The 17,733-nt window shown below is 38.2% G+C and overlaps 1 protein-coding gene across 1 annotated transcript in view; it reads left to right on the top strand.

Annotated features, from left to right (window-relative positions):
* The window catches only part of LOC126177063 (ubiquitin carboxyl-terminal hydrolase 34), a 479,314-nt gene that overhangs the window by 67,923 nt on the left and 393,658 nt on the right, over positions 1-17,733 (top strand). The window contains exons 10-12 of the mRNA XM_049924303.1: positions 1,983-2,088; positions 15,392-15,531; positions 16,786-16,960. Coding sequence (XP_049780260.1) covers positions 1,983-2,088; positions 15,392-15,531; positions 16,786-16,960 — 421 coding nt within the window. The remainder of the gene's footprint in view (positions 1-1,982; positions 2,089-15,391; positions 15,532-16,785; positions 16,961-17,733) is intronic.

Below are 17,733 nucleotides of genomic sequence, written 5' to 3'. Positions count from 1 at the left end.
TGCAGACAGGCACAACAAAAAGACTGAAGGAAAGTGAGTTTCAGCCTTGCCCCTGCAGTTGCTGAAAAGCCTGCTGCCCCTCTTCAGGAACCCCGCGTTTGTCTGGCCTCTCGATAGATACATACCCCTCTATTGTTGTTGTAGCTATGGTACAGCTATCTCTATTCCATGGTTCGTGGGAAGGGGGGGGATTATGTAGTACTTATCAGAAAAAGTCAAAGAGAGATTAGACCGTTATTTGTGGAGGTCACAGAAGCACCATCCAAAATTGGTCTAAAAGGAAATTATTAGGAAACAAAGCACATGATACTTCAAAGATGTAGAAATGAACATGACAATTAATTGCCTCTAATAATTGACAAACATAAATTCAAACATATTAAACAGTTCAAACTTCTGGGTAAAGTGATAGATGAACAAAAGTAGGGACAAGTTGAACTGAAAATGAGACTGCAAAATGCTAACAGGACCCACTAGTCCATAAAAAAAGCTTCTAGTCCATAAAAAGCTTCTAGGGTCTAAACTACAATAAGGAAAACTAAAATGAAGCCACAGTCATCAGACCAGTTCTACTCTGTGAAGCAAAAATGTGGATTTTAACAAAAACAAGACAACATCAGTTACAAGTTATTGATGACAAAGTGTATGGGGAAATTTATGGTCCATGCTATGATAATCACAAAGCTGGATGAGTGCACATGACACAGAAGTCCACATGATCTTACAACAAGCAACAATAATTAGCATAATAAATTACAGAAGAATTTAATAAGCAGGCTTTCTAGCCAGGAAGAAAGAGAATCAAGTGGTTTCAAGAATATTCAAGAAGTCATTTGGTAAAAGACCAACGAGGAGACCCAAGAATAAATGGCTAACTGAAATTAAAATGTTATGCAACAGGGTGGGTGTAAAAAATTGGCAATAAATGTGACAAGATAGAAGCATTTAGAGGCAACATGTGAGACCAGCAGGGGATCTCAGAATCCCTTAGAAGCCAAGAAGGAGGGAATGTATAGATACTCTTCATGTAGCTACACATTACCTACAGAAATGCACTTGTGATATATAATTTTCTTTGTTCAACTTGTGCTCAGGTAGACATAATGCTATTACTTTTTTTTCACTCTAGGTTCTGTGAACAAATAAGGAGTTTAACTTTTTTTATAAACAAATAAGTTGCTTAAATTTGTTTTTTAGTTCTGTAACATTCTTATGTGCAGTGGTAAGGTTATTCAGATACGTTTCTCTTATGTGTGACATTTAACTTATCTCCACCTTTGGTAGAGTACCTTATATGAATGAGGTTTTTAACCTAAAATGACTCTCAGGTAAATTAAAGGAATTCTACCATTGGTTATGCTATCAGTTCAGCTAATATCTTCTTCACCTTCCTATTAAGTTTCAGGTTGAGTAATGTGTATCCCTCTCTCCCAGTAGCTGCAATTGCTACAAAATGAATGTGAACACCACCCAAATGTAGTGGCGGTTGGGTCAGTTCCTGGTTAAATCACCTCATGGCATAAAAATAACCTAGAAAAAGTCATCGTTAAAAATGTTTAAGATCTCTTGAAAATGTCCTAATGCTTTACTGTTGCACACTTAAAAATTCACTCTGATTATTTCATCGCTTTTCCAGAGATACCGTTTTTCAACAATGGAAGGAAGCTAGTGACAAGCTGAAACTTTGCTGTGATATGTTAGGCATGAATGAACAGTGTAATTGGTAACACATTACCTGTGAAAACTTGGGATCCATGTTCCAAGCACTGCTGTGACACACACATTCATCTCTGTTCATTATTTTCGCAAACTGAAGCGTCAACTTACAGTGAAAATATACCCAAAAATTCTCTCTTAAGATTGACTCTCTTGTTACTTGTACTTCATGCGTTTTGGATCATGTTGTCATTTAGCATCTGGATTGAGTTTGCATAACGTTCTGGTGTACAGTTGTTTATAATTATATTTTTCATGCTGTCTAGGAAGTCTGAAGGTGGAGGAATTAGAAGAAGATGAAGATGTGAAAAATAATGTAGAAAGGGGTACAAGTCCTGTGAAGACACCAAAAATTTCCTGTCCACAGCAAGTGTGAGTATTAATGTAAAATCAACGAATGTGGTGATAGTTGTCATCTGAGGTTCTAGTCTCAAAAATTTCTATTAGCTTGGTTAAGATACTTAATGCCTTTACCTAAACTATTTTTAGGTGTGAAAAAGCCTCGTATTGGTGTGTAACATTTCATTATTAAAAATGCTCTGCAACTTTCTTCTTGCAATGTTTTCATGGCATGTAGTACAATATGTAGAAACAAGTACTAACATACCTACTGTATCACATGTTATGTGTATGATAATGATTCTTTGAAATACAGCATATGAGCAATAAAAATACAATTGGAGACAGCAAAGTGATGATCCTTTTATCAGTGTATTTTTTTGACTCCAGTCTCTCAGCTATATTATATGCAAATACTTGAGATATTCCATCATCACACTTGTTTTTTTAATGCCATTCCTCATTAAGTTCATTCAGTATATTGGCTTTTCATATTCAAGTTTTGAAAGACATGCTGCTGCCTCCATATGTTTAAATGCTTCTCTGAAGTTTTGCCCTGTCAAATTATAATTGAAACTCAGCATTTCAAGGATAGCATCCATCCTCTTTGTTGAAAGTAAGATGAACTGCTGCGTATATTTCATTGAATGAATACAACTACATTTTTGTCTTCAGGTTTTTCACATTAGCATGTTGGAAGAGAGGCAGCAAATTAAGGCAGTGGAGGAACACTTTATCCACTGTTTATATTCAAAATGTTGTAAACTTACTGGGCTCCTCGCTGTTGCCTTTTTCTTCTTTCAGCGTCCATTTGGTGGCTGCTAGGCACTTTAAGCATCATCATTTAAGACTGATTATGCCTTTCAGCGTTCAGTCTGGAGCATAGCCCCCCTTATAAAATTCCTCCATGATCCCCTATTCAGTGCTAGCATTGGTGCCTCTTCTGATGTTAAACCTATTACTTCAAAATCATTCTTAACCGAATCCAGGTCTGCCCCGACTCCACCTACCCTCTACTGCTGAATCTATGAGTCTCTTGGGTAACCTTACTTCTCCTATGCGTGTAACATGACACCACCATCTAAGCCTGTTTGCCCTGACTGCTACATCTATAGAGTTCATTCCCAGTTTTTCTTTGATTTCCTCATTGTGGACACCCTCCTGCCATTGTTCCCATCTACTAGTACCTGCAATCATCCTAGCTACTTTCATATCCGTAACCTCAACCTTGTTGATAAGGTAACCTGAATCCACCCAGCTTTCGCTCCCATACAACAAAGTTGGTCGAAAGATTGAACGGTGCACAGATAACTTAGTCTTGGTACTGACTTCCTTCTTGTAGAAGAGAGTAGATCGCAGCTGAGCGCCAGTTCAGTTATCCTGTGTAGCCATTTAAGACCTGACATTCCACTGTATTTGATGAGTTCCGACTTAATTTCATCCACCCCAGCCGCTTTATTGCACCGCAATCTATTTACCATTTTCTCCACTTCCTCAAATGTGATCCTATTTCCATCATCATTCCTATCCCATTCTACCTCGAAATCTGAAACATTACTGATCGCATTTTCACCTACATTGAGCAACTCTTCAAAATATTCCCTCCATCTGCCCAAGGCATCCACAGGATTCACCAGCAGTTTTCCTGACCTGTCCAAAATACTTGTCATTTCCTTCTTACCTCCCTTTCGAAAACTGCTAATTACACTCCAGAATGGTTTTCCAGCAGCTTGACCCATAGTCTCCAACCTGTTTCCAAAGTCTTCCCAAGATTTCTTCTTGGATGCTGCAATTATCTGATTGGCTTTGTTTCTTTCTTCAACATAACTTTCTCTGTCTACCAGGGTTCTAGTATGTAGCCATTTTTGATACGCCTTCTTTTTGCTTTTACAGGCTGCCTTGACTATATCATTCCACCAAGCTGTTTGCTTCATCCTACTTTTACACACTACTGTTCCAAGACATTCTTTAGCCACTTCTAGTACTGTGTCCCTGTACCTTGTCCATTCCTTTTCCAATGACTGTAATTGACTACATTCAACTAACTGGTACCTTTCTGAGATCGCTGTTATGTACTTGTGCCTGATTTCCTTATCCTGAAGTTTCTCCACTCTTATCCTCCTACATATGGACCTGACCTCCTGCACTTTCGGCCTCACAATCCCAATTTCACTGCAGATTAAATAATGATCAGTGTCATCAAAGAATCCCCTGAATACGCGTGTGTCCCTCACAGCCTTCCTGAATTATTATATAGTCAATGACAGATCTGGTTCCCCTGCCTTCCCAAGTATACCGGTGAATGTTCTTCTGTTTAAAAAAGGAGTTTGTGATTACTAAGCCCATACTGGCACAGAAATCCAAGAGTTGTTTCCCATTCCTGTTGGCCTCCATATCCTCTCCAAATTTACCCATAACCTTTTCATACCCTTCTGTTCGATTTCCAATCCTGGCGTTAAAATCACCCATGAGCAGAACACTGTCCTTGTCCTTTACTCTAACAATTACATCACTGAGTGCACTGTAAGCAATTTTTAAATAATTAAAGACAGGGCTGCTGAAATCAGTGATAAAGATTAGATTTCAGATAATGAGATTGATAGGTATCACTAAGTAAGTCAGTAATGTACAGCTGTCAAGGAGTCTTAACTTCATAAAGAAGTGGCCGTTCATGATGATGATGATGATGATTATGATGATAACTATATGAACATTATTCTATGAAGATTGAAGCACAACTTTATGGGGCTCACTATACGTGGCAGAATTTCATTTGCAGAATTTCCTTCATATTCTTGAGGGAAAAAGCCTTGTTTCACAAAGCTCCTAGCATCCAGTCATGTTGGTCTATCGATCATTCGTATGATTTTGAAACTCGTCCCTGTTGGTTTTTGAACACATTCTAAGTTGAATTCTGAATGAATCATAAGTTGACTTTTGAATGCGTGCATAGTGTACATAACAGCTTTTTCAGTAATAGACAATGACATTTCAATTTTTTATGTAGCAAAACATTTGACGAACTTTGATGCAATAGATTCTTTCGCAGAAAGGAAAGCACGCCATATAAAGCTGTAGCAAGATAGAGAGAAAAAATTGTAGGCGCTAAGGATTGAAGAAATGTGTACTGTCTTGCTTGTCTCTTGTCTTTACTGGTTTTATGTATCCTGTATTTAATTTTACTTCACAAAAAGCAGTGAGTTATTCGCTAATAGGCAATAAAGAATGCAAATTTTCTGACGAGTTCTTGTTTGCCTGATTACAAATAATCCCATCCAGTATTAATCGTGAATTTTTATTTTTTAAAAAACGAGGAGCAGGATGTCAAACCGGCCGACTGGGAGCAGGAGAGGCACCCCAGGACATTTTAATTTCCAATGTTCTGAATATAGTTTGATGGCATCCATTACAAAATATACACTAAATACAGTGATGTGCGATAGAAGAATGCTGTGTGAAGAGGTGTGGCACGGCACTTTGGCACACTGAAGACCAAATAACATGTCTAGTATTGCCCCAGTTCAGAAGTATCGTAGATCCAGGGCTGACGTGCAGAGCAGTCTGAGTTGTAGCGGGGAAGTGTGTAGTCTCCATGTGACCCGTGTTTACATTTAGTGATTTTGCTGTTTCCCCTTCGTTTATGCTCTCATAATCTTTTCCGCTGAGGCAGTCAGTGTATTTGAAATGAAGGAAGTGTTTAATTCCACACTATTGGCTAGTTTCAACTGTTCGCTGCATTTCAAGTGCATGTTTTCATCTTCTAGCATGTGTGGCATTATGCCATAGTAAAGAACCAAACATGAGATAATATGGTACTGGTACTTCAAGAAAATTTACGTCCTGAAAACCACAGTGAAAAGCTTAATATCAGGTCAAGACCTACTTCATTGGGAACCTGGACATACGAATGTGCACTTTAAATGTGCACATTTTAGTATGGTTCACGAAATTCTGATGCTCTTAGAGTATGCTCTCATGTCTTGTTTCTTTTGTGATATAATGTAAGATCTTTTAATGTTTTACAATTACGAACATACAGGCTTCCTACATCATCGTAGCTGCGCAAGTGCGGTTGCGCCTGTTATCTGGTGCTCTGTGCCAATTGCTGAAACAAACCTATTTCTAACAGGTTGCAGGAAAATATTGCGAAAGGTGGTTTGAAAAGCATTGCTTTCAAAGTAAATTTCCTTTTACGGAAGTTGAAGTACGTGAAAGAATGTATAATGAATTTCTTAAATCACAAAGTGTTTGACTCTCATTTAAAAATCAACTCTTTGATGATGAGCCATTTAGAATAATTTCAGGCCCAAAACATCAAACATGTATGTCGTTATTAAAAATTTTACTAGCACATTTGTGTGATATATCTTAAAGTGTAACACATGCATAAAAGATCAACATTATATGTGAAAGCTTAGCTTCTCTTGCAGCTTATTAACCTTAGAAACCGATATTATATGTGAAAGCTTTGCTTTTCTTGTATCAACACTATGTATATTAATTTAAACCATTAACTTTTCCCGTTTGTGTGTTCGCACCTCTTAACAGTGATTGGTTGAATACATCACATGTCCTATGGCCTGAATATCAGCTGTCATCAGCTAGTGGGATCACGTGACATGAACTATGACTGGCTTACAAGAGCGCATCGCAATCTCAATTTCAATGCTTCAGAAAGTAACATGCGGTGTTTGGTGGAATTCAAATTTATATTTTCGTAATACGAAAATATGCAACCTACATGTTGCTTCACATCAAAGATCTTTCCAAAACGTGCTTTTTTCCCCCCCTGAGTTTCGTTTTTTAAAGTGCCAGGAAATTCTACGCCAGTGTATAAAACGCTAACCATTCAAAGGATTGTTAAGTTTTACAGTTCCGAGGGAAAATATACTGTTGCTCAACATGAAAAATGTGTTTTTTTCACCTGGGAGAAAGTGATTTTTAACTGGGAAATCCGGGAATTTTTTTTCCTTGTCTGCATATACACCCTGTATAAGACTTAAACATCAAATACAGGAAGCCTTTATCTACTGATATTTTCTTATATGTCACTCTATTGTAACAGATCATAACTGAAATGATGCATTTTTGAGGGACCCTTAATTTGCTGATGCTTTGCAACAGTTTATGTTCATATCACATACTCTTTGATAAAGGAAATGCACGAAATACATAGTTTATCTTAATACAATATGGCGGCTCCTCAGTTCTGCTTATGCTCTCCATGAGCAAAAATCTGATACGTCAGATGCTGCATTTTACACCCTGCATTATTGTGGAATGTGGAATTCTATGCTGTGATGCCATCAGCTCCTCATCCACGCATATTTTCATGTCCCATGAGTGTATGGCTTTGAAGTGTCATAAGTATTAAGTTCTATCTCGTAGGGTGTATTTTTGAGTATTAACATTTATCCCCATGTTCTAGGAAAGTCTGCTAAAGAAACTTCAAGAAGATCAAATTTTACCTTCAGAACATTCATTGACTAACAGAGTATTCTAGTAAAAGTATACACTTTTCAGATGTAGAAAAATTAGGACTATGAAAAAGCAACATTGCACTTTTGAAAATACTTTGTTTTAAGATATGAATATTCTGGAATCTTATAATTACAGTAATTTTGAAGAAATACATTATTTTACAAAAGACAGTGTAATCATTATAAAAAAGGGAATGAGGGCATTCAAACGAGGTATGTAAATTCTAAAGCAATCAATTTATTAGTAGGGCTGAGTTTCCAAGCACATACATTACATATGAACTCTAAATTTGAAATATTTCCTTAACCCCTTGCTTTACCATTTAGTTTGGCAAAATCCATGCCCAAGCTATTGGAAGTGGTGCATGGGAAATGGGTCAGTACAAGCCAGTATGCTGTTATCTGTTATGTAAGCATACACTTACTTGTTTCACATGATACTGCTCTTGGGCATGTCAACACTGATTTAATTTTAGTATATGTATACTATTTCAAACAACACTTCAAAAAAAAAATACATAAAAATTTTTATACACAAATTATACTTTAATAGAAATTACAATGGTCTTGGGTGCCTTCAGGTATGACTTCTTCAGAAGGAATGTAATAATACTATGCCTAAAAGTAGATATTGTTAACAGAAAATATGATTACAAGAACAAATGCAGCCCTTGAATGAATTTGTAATAGGAAAATACCTACAAATCTAATAATTAGTAGTCCTGCATGGCATGGTAGTTTCTAAAGCATTTTGGTAGAAATAAAGCCATTTTTCACCCTGTGCATTCCCATATAGCTTTGCTTGTAGACACACACACACACACACACACACACACACACACACACACACAGTATAAAGTGAAACAATGTGGGAATGCACAGAGTGTAAAATGGATGTACATAAAACTTGCTTCTGCCCCCTCCCTCCCCCTGAGTCTCATCCCTCAGATTGATATGTCTTGGGAGATGCGCCCAAATCTGCACCGGAAATCAAAAGAGTTGTTTCACCTAGTGAAGCATTTTGTCATCCAGTAACTTGACATCTTTTTAAAATTACCTGTGCTGTATTTCTTCGGTAATCAATATATGTTTCCTCTCTTTGACCATGTATTTTTTTATGGGTAATGTATGTATTGAATAGAGCCATATGCCACATGTAAAAAAGTTTTCGGTATCCTTCGAGGACGTTTCTCATGATTTGGAAACAAGTCAACATCTGATTTTCACAATCAATTCCACCCATTCCCTTATTCTATTCATGGATGTGTTTGAGCTTCATTGTTTTTCTACAATGTGTGTCTATGTGTTCAAACAACTCTGCTGTTTTGTCTTTCCATAAGACAAGTGTGATGTGCATATGATATCAACGAAGTGCAAAAGTGCAGAGTTGGTTGGAAACATAGACACATACTGTAGAAAAACAACAAAGATCAAATGCATCCTTGAATATAATAAGGAAATGGGTGGAATTGGTTGTGAAGATCAGATCTTGGCTTGTTTCCCAATCATGAGAAAAGTTCTCAAAGCATACCAAAAACATTCTCCTTTCTTTAAAATTTATTTTTGAATGTTTTTTAGCATATTTTGCATACTGCCCCAACAACATTTGTGTTCCACTGGTGTTATGTAAAAAGAGGGTGGGAGAGGAGTACTAGTTGTCAAGAAACAAAGTGTGTCCCTTATTCAGCACGGATTTTGACAAGTCCATGACAACATTCTATGATGCACCTGTAACCAGATTAATTTTGTCCTGGCTGGTATATATTTTGAAACCAAAACAAAAACTGGTACTTGCCTCACAGTTCATAAAATTTTAATCTAAACCTCACTATTTTGTTGCATTACATTTTTAATGACATATTCAGATAGTTACGGATGACGAAAATTTAACAGTGATGGGGGACAGGAATTCAACAGTAGGAAAACAAAGAGAAGGAAAAGTAGTAGGAGAATATGGAATAGGGGAAAAGAATGAACACTTGGTTTAAGAAGTGAGAAAGAAGGTTGTATACATTGAGGAGATCTGGAGAAACTGGGCGGTTTCAGATTGATTATATAATGAGAACACAGAGATTTTGGAACCAAATTTTAAATTATAACAAATTTCCAGAGGCATATGTTGACAACAAACACAATTTATGGGTTATGAACTGTAGATTACAACTGAAAAAATTGCAAAAGTGTAGCAAACTAAGGAGATGGTATCAGGATAAGTTAAAAGAATCAGAGAACGTTGAGAGATTCAGACAGAGCGTTAGGCAGTGATTGACTAGAACAGGGGAGAGGAATACAGTAGCTTTGAGAGATGAGATAGTGAAGGCAGCAGTGGATCAAATAAGCTAAAAGAAAATTCCTAGAAGAAATCCATGGGTAATACAAGAGATATTGAGTTTAACTGGTGAAAGGAGAAAATGTAAAAATGCAGAAAATGAAGCAGACAAAAGGGAATACAAATATCTAAAAAATGAGACTGATGGGAAGTACAAAATGGTGAAGCAGGAATGGCTATAGGACAAATGTAAGAATTCACAAATGTACATCATTAAGGGAAAGTTAGATACTGCCTACAGAAACATTAAAGAGCCCTTTGAAGAAGAGAGAAGCAGCTGTATGAAGAGTTCACATGTAAAACCAGTCTTACGCAAAGAATGGAAGCTGAAAGGTGGAAGGAGTGTGTAGAGGAGCTATACAAGGTAGATGTACGAATCATTTGATAGAGCACTGAAAGGCCTTGGTTGAAGCAAGTCGGTGTAGGCGACATTTCTTTTGAACTACTGAGATTCGTACGAGAGTGAGCCATAACAAAACTGTTCCACCTAATATGCAAGACATACGAGACAGGCAAAATACCCTAATGCTTCAAGATGAATGTAATAATGCGAATTCCAAAGAAAGCAGATGCCGTCAGGTGTGACTGTTACCAAACTACCAGTTTAATAACTCATCGTTGCAAAATACTAACATGAGTTCTTTACAGAAGAATGGAAAAACTGGTAGAAGTCAACCTTGGGGTCAGTTGATAGGAGATGTTTGGAGAAATCAAAGGCTCACCAGTTTAGTATTGGAGAAATGTATGGGGAGTAAAAATCGTAGAGGGAGACTAAGAGATGAATACAGTTGGCAGATTCAGAAGGATGCAGAGTGCAGTAGTTATTCCAAAGTGAAGAGGCTTGTCCAGGATAAAGTAGCAGGGAGATCTGCATCAAACCAATCTTCAGGCTGAAGTGCACAACAGAAAAACATTATTAATATGCTAAATATTATTTATATTCCATTAAGCATTTGTGTATGCTGGTACATAAATTGCTTTAAATGTTTGATTCCAAAGATTGTCGATAGGTCTTATCTTTTGATGCCAGTCAGTTCTGTCAACAGTTTCGCTGTAGCAAAAATGTAAGTATTTTGAAACTGGTTTAAATCTTTTAAAAGGTATTACTTTTTTAAATATTGTTTTTTCTACTGGTCTTTTAGACCAGTTCATTTGTGTGTTTGGTTTTCTGACTTTGGTCATCAAAATGCACAGGGTGAAATCACAGTCTGTAGTACGCCTTTATTTCATCAAAAGTAACAGGATGCCAAGTATCATGCACTTTCCATTTTTTTTCCATTCGTTTTCTATTATCTGAGCTGCGAATAAGTATTTCCCAAAATTTATCATCAAACATAATAGAAAATAATTCTAATAATCCTGGGTGTTCAGTTACATAATTTGAAACAGGTGCTTTTATGCCACAAGACTCAGAATAGTTTCAAATGATTGGTTTGGTTTTCCACTTCCTTCCAAATCCACGATACACGTGATTTAAGTACTGAATTCTCCTCTTCACTGTTGTCATTAGTGGTTAAACATTTTACATGACTTCTGTTTTGTATAATCCCATCACTAACACTGGATTCTTCTTGTAAACACCCCTCTCTTAACGTTATATAAAGGATTATTAAATTTTTCTTCCAAAATGGCAGTACAAAACTACTAAGCAGGCTTGCTTTGTAACAAAGATGTAATGAATCGTGACCAATTCTCACTGCATAATGCTGAGAACTAGACCATAGTTATAATTGATTAGGGTTTGTCTCAAGAATTAGACTTGTGAAGTTTACTGACTGTCGTTCACATGAGTGAGAATCATAATGTTTACATTTGGCCTGCATTTGTTTTCACAAGTCTGACTCGAGATATTTGTTTGGTCCAAAGTTGTTATCATGAGTCAGACTCGGCAAAGTATGGCTTGGGGTTAAAGAAAACATACTAATACACACTAATTATAATTATTATCAGCAACATGTAAATTACGCACTGAACGATCGACTTCAGAAAAATATTATTAAAAGGATAGATTGCTACTTACTATAAAGATGACACATTGGGTTGCAGTTGGGCACAGTGAGAAGACTGTTACACATTTAGCTTCTCACCAGAGCCTTCTTCAGAAAAGAAATCACACACACACACACACACACACACACACACACACACACACACACACACACATTCATACAAACAAGCACACATCATGTACACATGACAGCCATCTCCGGCTCCTCTAGCCAAAATGCAGTGGTGTCGTGTCAAACACAAGCAGCGGTCTGGAGTGTGGTGGGGAAGGGAGAAGGATAGCAGAGTACGCATGAGAGGAGATGAGACAGCACTGTCTGGTGGAGTATGTAGGGACTAGATGGTAGCCATACAAGGCTGCTACCTGCAGTGCCGGGGAAAGGGGGCCGGGGTGATAGTTGGGAAGTGGAAAAGGAGATGAGCAGATAAGGAGGAAAAATCAGTGTGGCACATAATGAGGATGCATAGCTGGTGATGGAGGGGACGATCCAAATGGCTTGGGTTGTGAAGCAGCCATTGGAATAAGGCATGTTATATTGAGCTGCATGTTGTGCTACAGCGTGGCCCTTTTTGCTCTTGGCCACAGTGTGGTGGTGGCAATTCATCGTGTTGGACTGATGGTTGGTAGTCGTACCAATGTAAAAGGCTGTGCAATAATTACAGCAGAGCAGGTATATGACATGCCAGCTTTCATAGGTGGCCCTGCCTCAGATGGGATTGAATGAAAAGTGCTGCATTGGGCAGCTCTTGCACATGGGTTGTGGCAAAGGAGTTTGGGACTGGGAGGGGTGTAGGGATGAATTAGGATATTGTTGAGGTTGGGTGGACGATGGAACACTAATTCAGTTTGGATGGGAACGATCTTGGGTAGTATGTCCCTCTTATTAGGGCATGATAGATAGATAATCAAAGCTCTGGCGACAGATATGGTTCAGTTGTTCTAGTCTAGGATGCTAATGGGTGACAAAGAGGGCTCTTCTTTGTTCCTGGTTCTTGTGGAGGTTTGAGGGGGGGGGGTTGTGGGGGTATGGCTTGGGGACTAGGTTGGGGGGGGGGGATAGTTCCTCTCTGTGAAAACCTTTGTGAGACGTTCAAGATATTAGACAATAGAGTTCTTGTCACTGTAGATAAGCCGGTAGTGAGGTTGTAAGGGATGTGTGTGCGTTTTTTTTTTTTTTTGAAGGGATAAGGGATAGCAGCTGTCGAAATTCAGGTACTGTTGGTGGCTGGTGAGTTTAATGTGTACAGAGGAGTGGATGAAGCCATCAGAAAGGAGGTTGTCAACATCCAGGAAGGGGCATGCTGGGTTGAGGAGCGCAAGGTGAAGCAGATGTGAGAGAAGGTGTTGAAGCCATGAAGGAATGAGAATAGGGTGTCTTTGGCTTGAGTCCAATGAATGAACCTAGGGAGCTGGGAGGCTAGGACGATTTCCTCAAGATGATACATACACAGGTTGGCATAGGAGGGTATCATGTGGGTACCCATGACTTTGCTGCAGATTTGTTTGTATGTTTTCCCTTCAGGTACAAAGGAGTGCTGCAGATTTGTTTGTATGTTTTCCCTTCAGGTATAAAGGAGTGCCCCCCTTTGACACCCATTATCACCCTGGACTGGAACAGCTGAAACACATCCTTTGCCAGGACTTTGATTGTGAAGTGAGAGACATCCTACCCAAGATCCTCTCCCCCCCTTCTAAAGTAGAGTTCCATTGCCCACCCAACATCTCCAACATCCTAGTCCATCCCTATGCAACCCCCTGTCACAGGCATCATATCCCCTAGGAAGATGTGCCCAGTCCACCCACCCAGCACCTCCTTTTCCAGTCCTGTCAGAGGCTTATCCTACCCCATCAGATGCTGGATTACCTGAGAAAACAGCCATGTCATATACCAGCTCTGCTGCAATCAGTGCATGATATTTTATATTGGTATGACTACCAATCCACTGTTACTCATCCAAGTGCTAGCTGAGCCCAACAGCTCTTATCTTCATGATCTGATGGGAACCGGTGTTGTTATTGCAGAAAGGCTGTTTGCTTTTCCCTTCTCTGCCCCTTTCCTTTTCCACCTCCCCCCCCCCCCCCCCCCCACCCCCCACCCCTCCCGCATTCCCTCTCTCCTCCACAGCCTCACAACACTGCACTTGGTGGCCTTGTCTAATACCATCTAGTTCCTGCATATTTCACCAAGCAGCGCTAACTCCTTTCCTGTCAGATATACCCTGCTATCCCTCCCCTTTCCCATGCACTCCAGATTGCAGCTTGCATTCAATGGGACACCGTTGCATTCTGGCCAGAGTGGCCAGAGAGAGAGGTCACGTGTGTGGGAGGTTTACTTGCATGTGTAAATAAATGTGTGTGGGTGTTTGTTATTTTCTGAAGAAGACTCTGGCAAAAAGCTAAATATATAACAGCCGTACAACTCACTGTGTCATATTTATGGTGAGTATCAATCTGTCCTTTTCATAATGTTGTATATACTCCTACCTGCACATTCAGTTTTTTAAACTACAGCTTCAAAAGTAATTTGGATACTTCATGTGTTCGGGGTATATGTATCAAGTAGAAGAGAGAAAAGAAGAAAAAATGTTATTTATGTAAGGAGTGGTTATTAAGGCAAGTGGAGCTGTTCCAGCTTCCTACATTTCAGTGTGTCCAACAGATGCAGGGAAAGAAACAGTAAACAATTCTGGACGGAATATAAATGAGAATATTAATAAAGACTAACAAAATGCAAGAGTGTCAGAAACTTTTATGAACCTTAAGGGCAGACTCCTCTGGTGTATCCCAAGTTGGGTATAGCAGGAGAATGGGTTAAAGTAATTTGTGCTGCAAGGAAAATCAGTGATTTTTGGCCAATAATTGGTGTCTTAAATTTTCTCGAGAAATACTTTAGTCAGGTGTAGAACGAGAAAGAATAGGTGACCTTGGAAAAAAACTGCTCACCAAGTGAAACCTTACAGTTAAATTTATTCTGATAATCTGTTAGCTTTGCCAATTCATTTGAAACTGAGAGAATCTTCATATGTTGTAACAAAACAAGTCTTATTTTAGATTACATATTTTGTATTTGGCTTGACAGATGTCAGAGGCCAAAATTGTGATGTTTTGTTGCCATTTGGATTTATTTTGTAAATCAGGTAATGGTTTTGCGCTCTGTGACACAAGAATGTTGGCATTGGAAAGTATGTATAAATATGATGTTGTTGTTGTTTGTGTTGGCCTTGTAGGAGTGAGAGAAATTCCTGAATATGACAAAAGTCACTGTGGTGTGGGGTATATGTTGCGTGTCACATTAGTAGAGATATTTTGTTGTTACAGACATTCTTGTTTGGTGTGCATAAAGTTGATCGTGCTTCATGGTTTGTCTGTCTGTTGTTGCCATTGATCTTACAAGGGAATTAGTTATCTCATTTTTTAACTTTTATTTGTAGTTTTGATGGTTTCATTAAGTTAGTGCTATATTACATTGCAATACAAATTCTGCAATATTGCATTACTATCTTGCTGAAATGTCTTTAGATCAGGAGATGGAATACCAAGTAGTGGCCAAGAGGAAGATAGTGAAGTAGAACAATCAAAATCAGCTAATTCAAAGAGAAGGCGCAAGCTGATGAAGAGGCACTGCCGACACAGAGCAGCACCTCAACCAAAGGGACAAGGTTAGTTTTGTAATATATTATTTTCTTTGGTTTTGACAAAGATTCTTGTATTTTTGTGATCATGATCAACAAATTTATAAAAACAGCCATGTTTATTGATTTATCTTTGTCACTCATGCTTCAAATACTTTGTTTTATTTAGATGGTAAGTCTCGACTATAGGCATTCCTCTTCTCTCGCAAATATTGTTAGTATGGCAGTGGTAGAGCATTAGGTTTGTGAGATATCAGGACTGGTGGAATCTGAATATCAGAGGCTCATTGTGAAAGGATGGATGGCATCCAAATAAGTGAATTTTTAAATTTAGGCTGTTGGGAGGGATTGTATGTGCTAAGTAGCATTCAAGGAACACAGTGCAGGGTTCGTATCCAGTGCACTTGCTGCCTCATCTAACCAGCATTCTACCACATTTTCTTCCCCCCCTCCCCCAACCCCTGTCCCTCTGCCCCATCCTGATATTTGTTGTTGGTGTGGTACCCATAAATGAGTTTTCAACAGCACTTTTTGAATACTGCTTCCGTTATGTACTCGGTAACACAAAGACTGATGTTGTACTCTTGTGTTTGAAGGTTAGTCTTACCCTGTGCAAATCTCATAATCTCTGCATAACTACTGCAATCTACATCCCTTTGAATCTACTTACTGCTTTCAGCCTTTGACTTTCTCTGCAATATTTACCCTCCACAGGTCCTTCCGTTGCCGAATTAATGTTTTTTGATGCCCCATAATTTATCCTAGCTACCTATCCCTTCCTTGGTCAAGTTCTGCCATAAAGCCCATACTTCTACGGTTCTATCTAGCATCTATTTATTAACTTACAACCTATCCGTCTAACATTCAGCACTGAACACCTTCTATTTTTTTCTTGTTTTTACCATCCCTGTTTCACTTCCATATATTTCCTTCTTTGCCCCTTTTCCATAGGGTAATTTGCATGGAAGTCTTACTATTACATAGTGAAAGTATTCAGTGTGTCATTTTAGTCTGATTGGCCAGTTTCCCCTAGTTGCTGTTAATATCAAATAATGTATCTTTTACATCGATGGTCCCGTGAAATAGCTGCTGTAAAAGCTTAGTTACTGTATAGTACTAGAAGTTATTTTGGTCATACTGCTGTTAAACAGAATGCATCTTGTGTGTTACTCTACATGCATTTGTTGTCAAGAGAATTAAAAATGACCCCGTTTTTTTCCTTGTCAAATATTCTTTTTTTTTTTTCTTTCCATTATATGATTGAGTACTCTCATTCAACAGGAAATGAAGTGAAATGTACTGAGCTTACAGATGATGATGAAGAGGAAGAAGAAGATGATGAGGATGAAGAAGATGATGAACCGAAAACTTCAGTCACTGAAAGTATAGTCAAAGACAAAGATCCAGTAGAGCAGTTAACAGAACCTGACCAGGAGGTTCCAAATGTACTGATGAGGTATGCTTCTAATGATAGAAACTGTCATCCATGAAATCTGTACAGCTCCACTGTAAGACACTTTTGTCTGTCGAATTCATTCAAGGGTGACCGATTCAGTACGTGTTCATTGGTTATCCTATCTACCTATCTGATCTTGAGCATTGTTCTGTAATGAACTCATTTCAAAAACTTCTATTGTCATCTTCTCTGTACCACATATTTTCCACATTCCCCTTCATCAAAGGCTACACAGCAAATATTTTTAGAAAACACATACTAAAATTTAAATTTACATTCAGTGTTAAATATATTTCTCTTTTTTAGAATAACTGTTCTTGCTACTGGCAATCCTCCTTTTACATGCTGTTTACTACTTTTGGCATCTTCTCTTCCTAATCTAATTCCCTGAATGTAACCAGATTTAGTTTGATTTCAGTCCATTACTCTTGTTTTCCTTTAATTGAGGGGTCATCTCATAATTTCTTTTCAAGACACTATCTATCCAGTAGAGCTGTGCTTTCCAGTTCTCTGCTCTCTCTAACAGAATTACTGCTTTATTGGAAAACCTTAAATTGTTCTTTCTTCTCCCTTAACAACGCAGCGCAGAATATTATCTATCATACAGAACTGAAATCCAGTATAGAAACTTAAGAACTTGTGTTAGCACTAGGTTTGTTTGGATATTTTTTTCTCAGTGTATATATTTCATTAATCTTGTATTGTATATTTACTTGCCATGTTAATTTCCTTCTTTTCATCTGCTCTGCCATTGTCTCCCTGACATCTCTCAA

The sequence above is a fragment of the Schistocerca cancellata genome, chromosome 1, assembly GCF_023864275.1.
Source record: "Schistocerca cancellata isolate TAMUIC-IGC-003103 chromosome 1, iqSchCanc2.1, whole genome shotgun sequence".
Taxonomy (NCBI): domain Eukaryota; kingdom Metazoa; phylum Arthropoda; class Insecta; order Orthoptera; family Acrididae; genus Schistocerca; species Schistocerca cancellata.
Note: the sequence above shows the minus strand (reverse complement) of the source record. Positions and strands in the feature narration are given on the sequence as shown.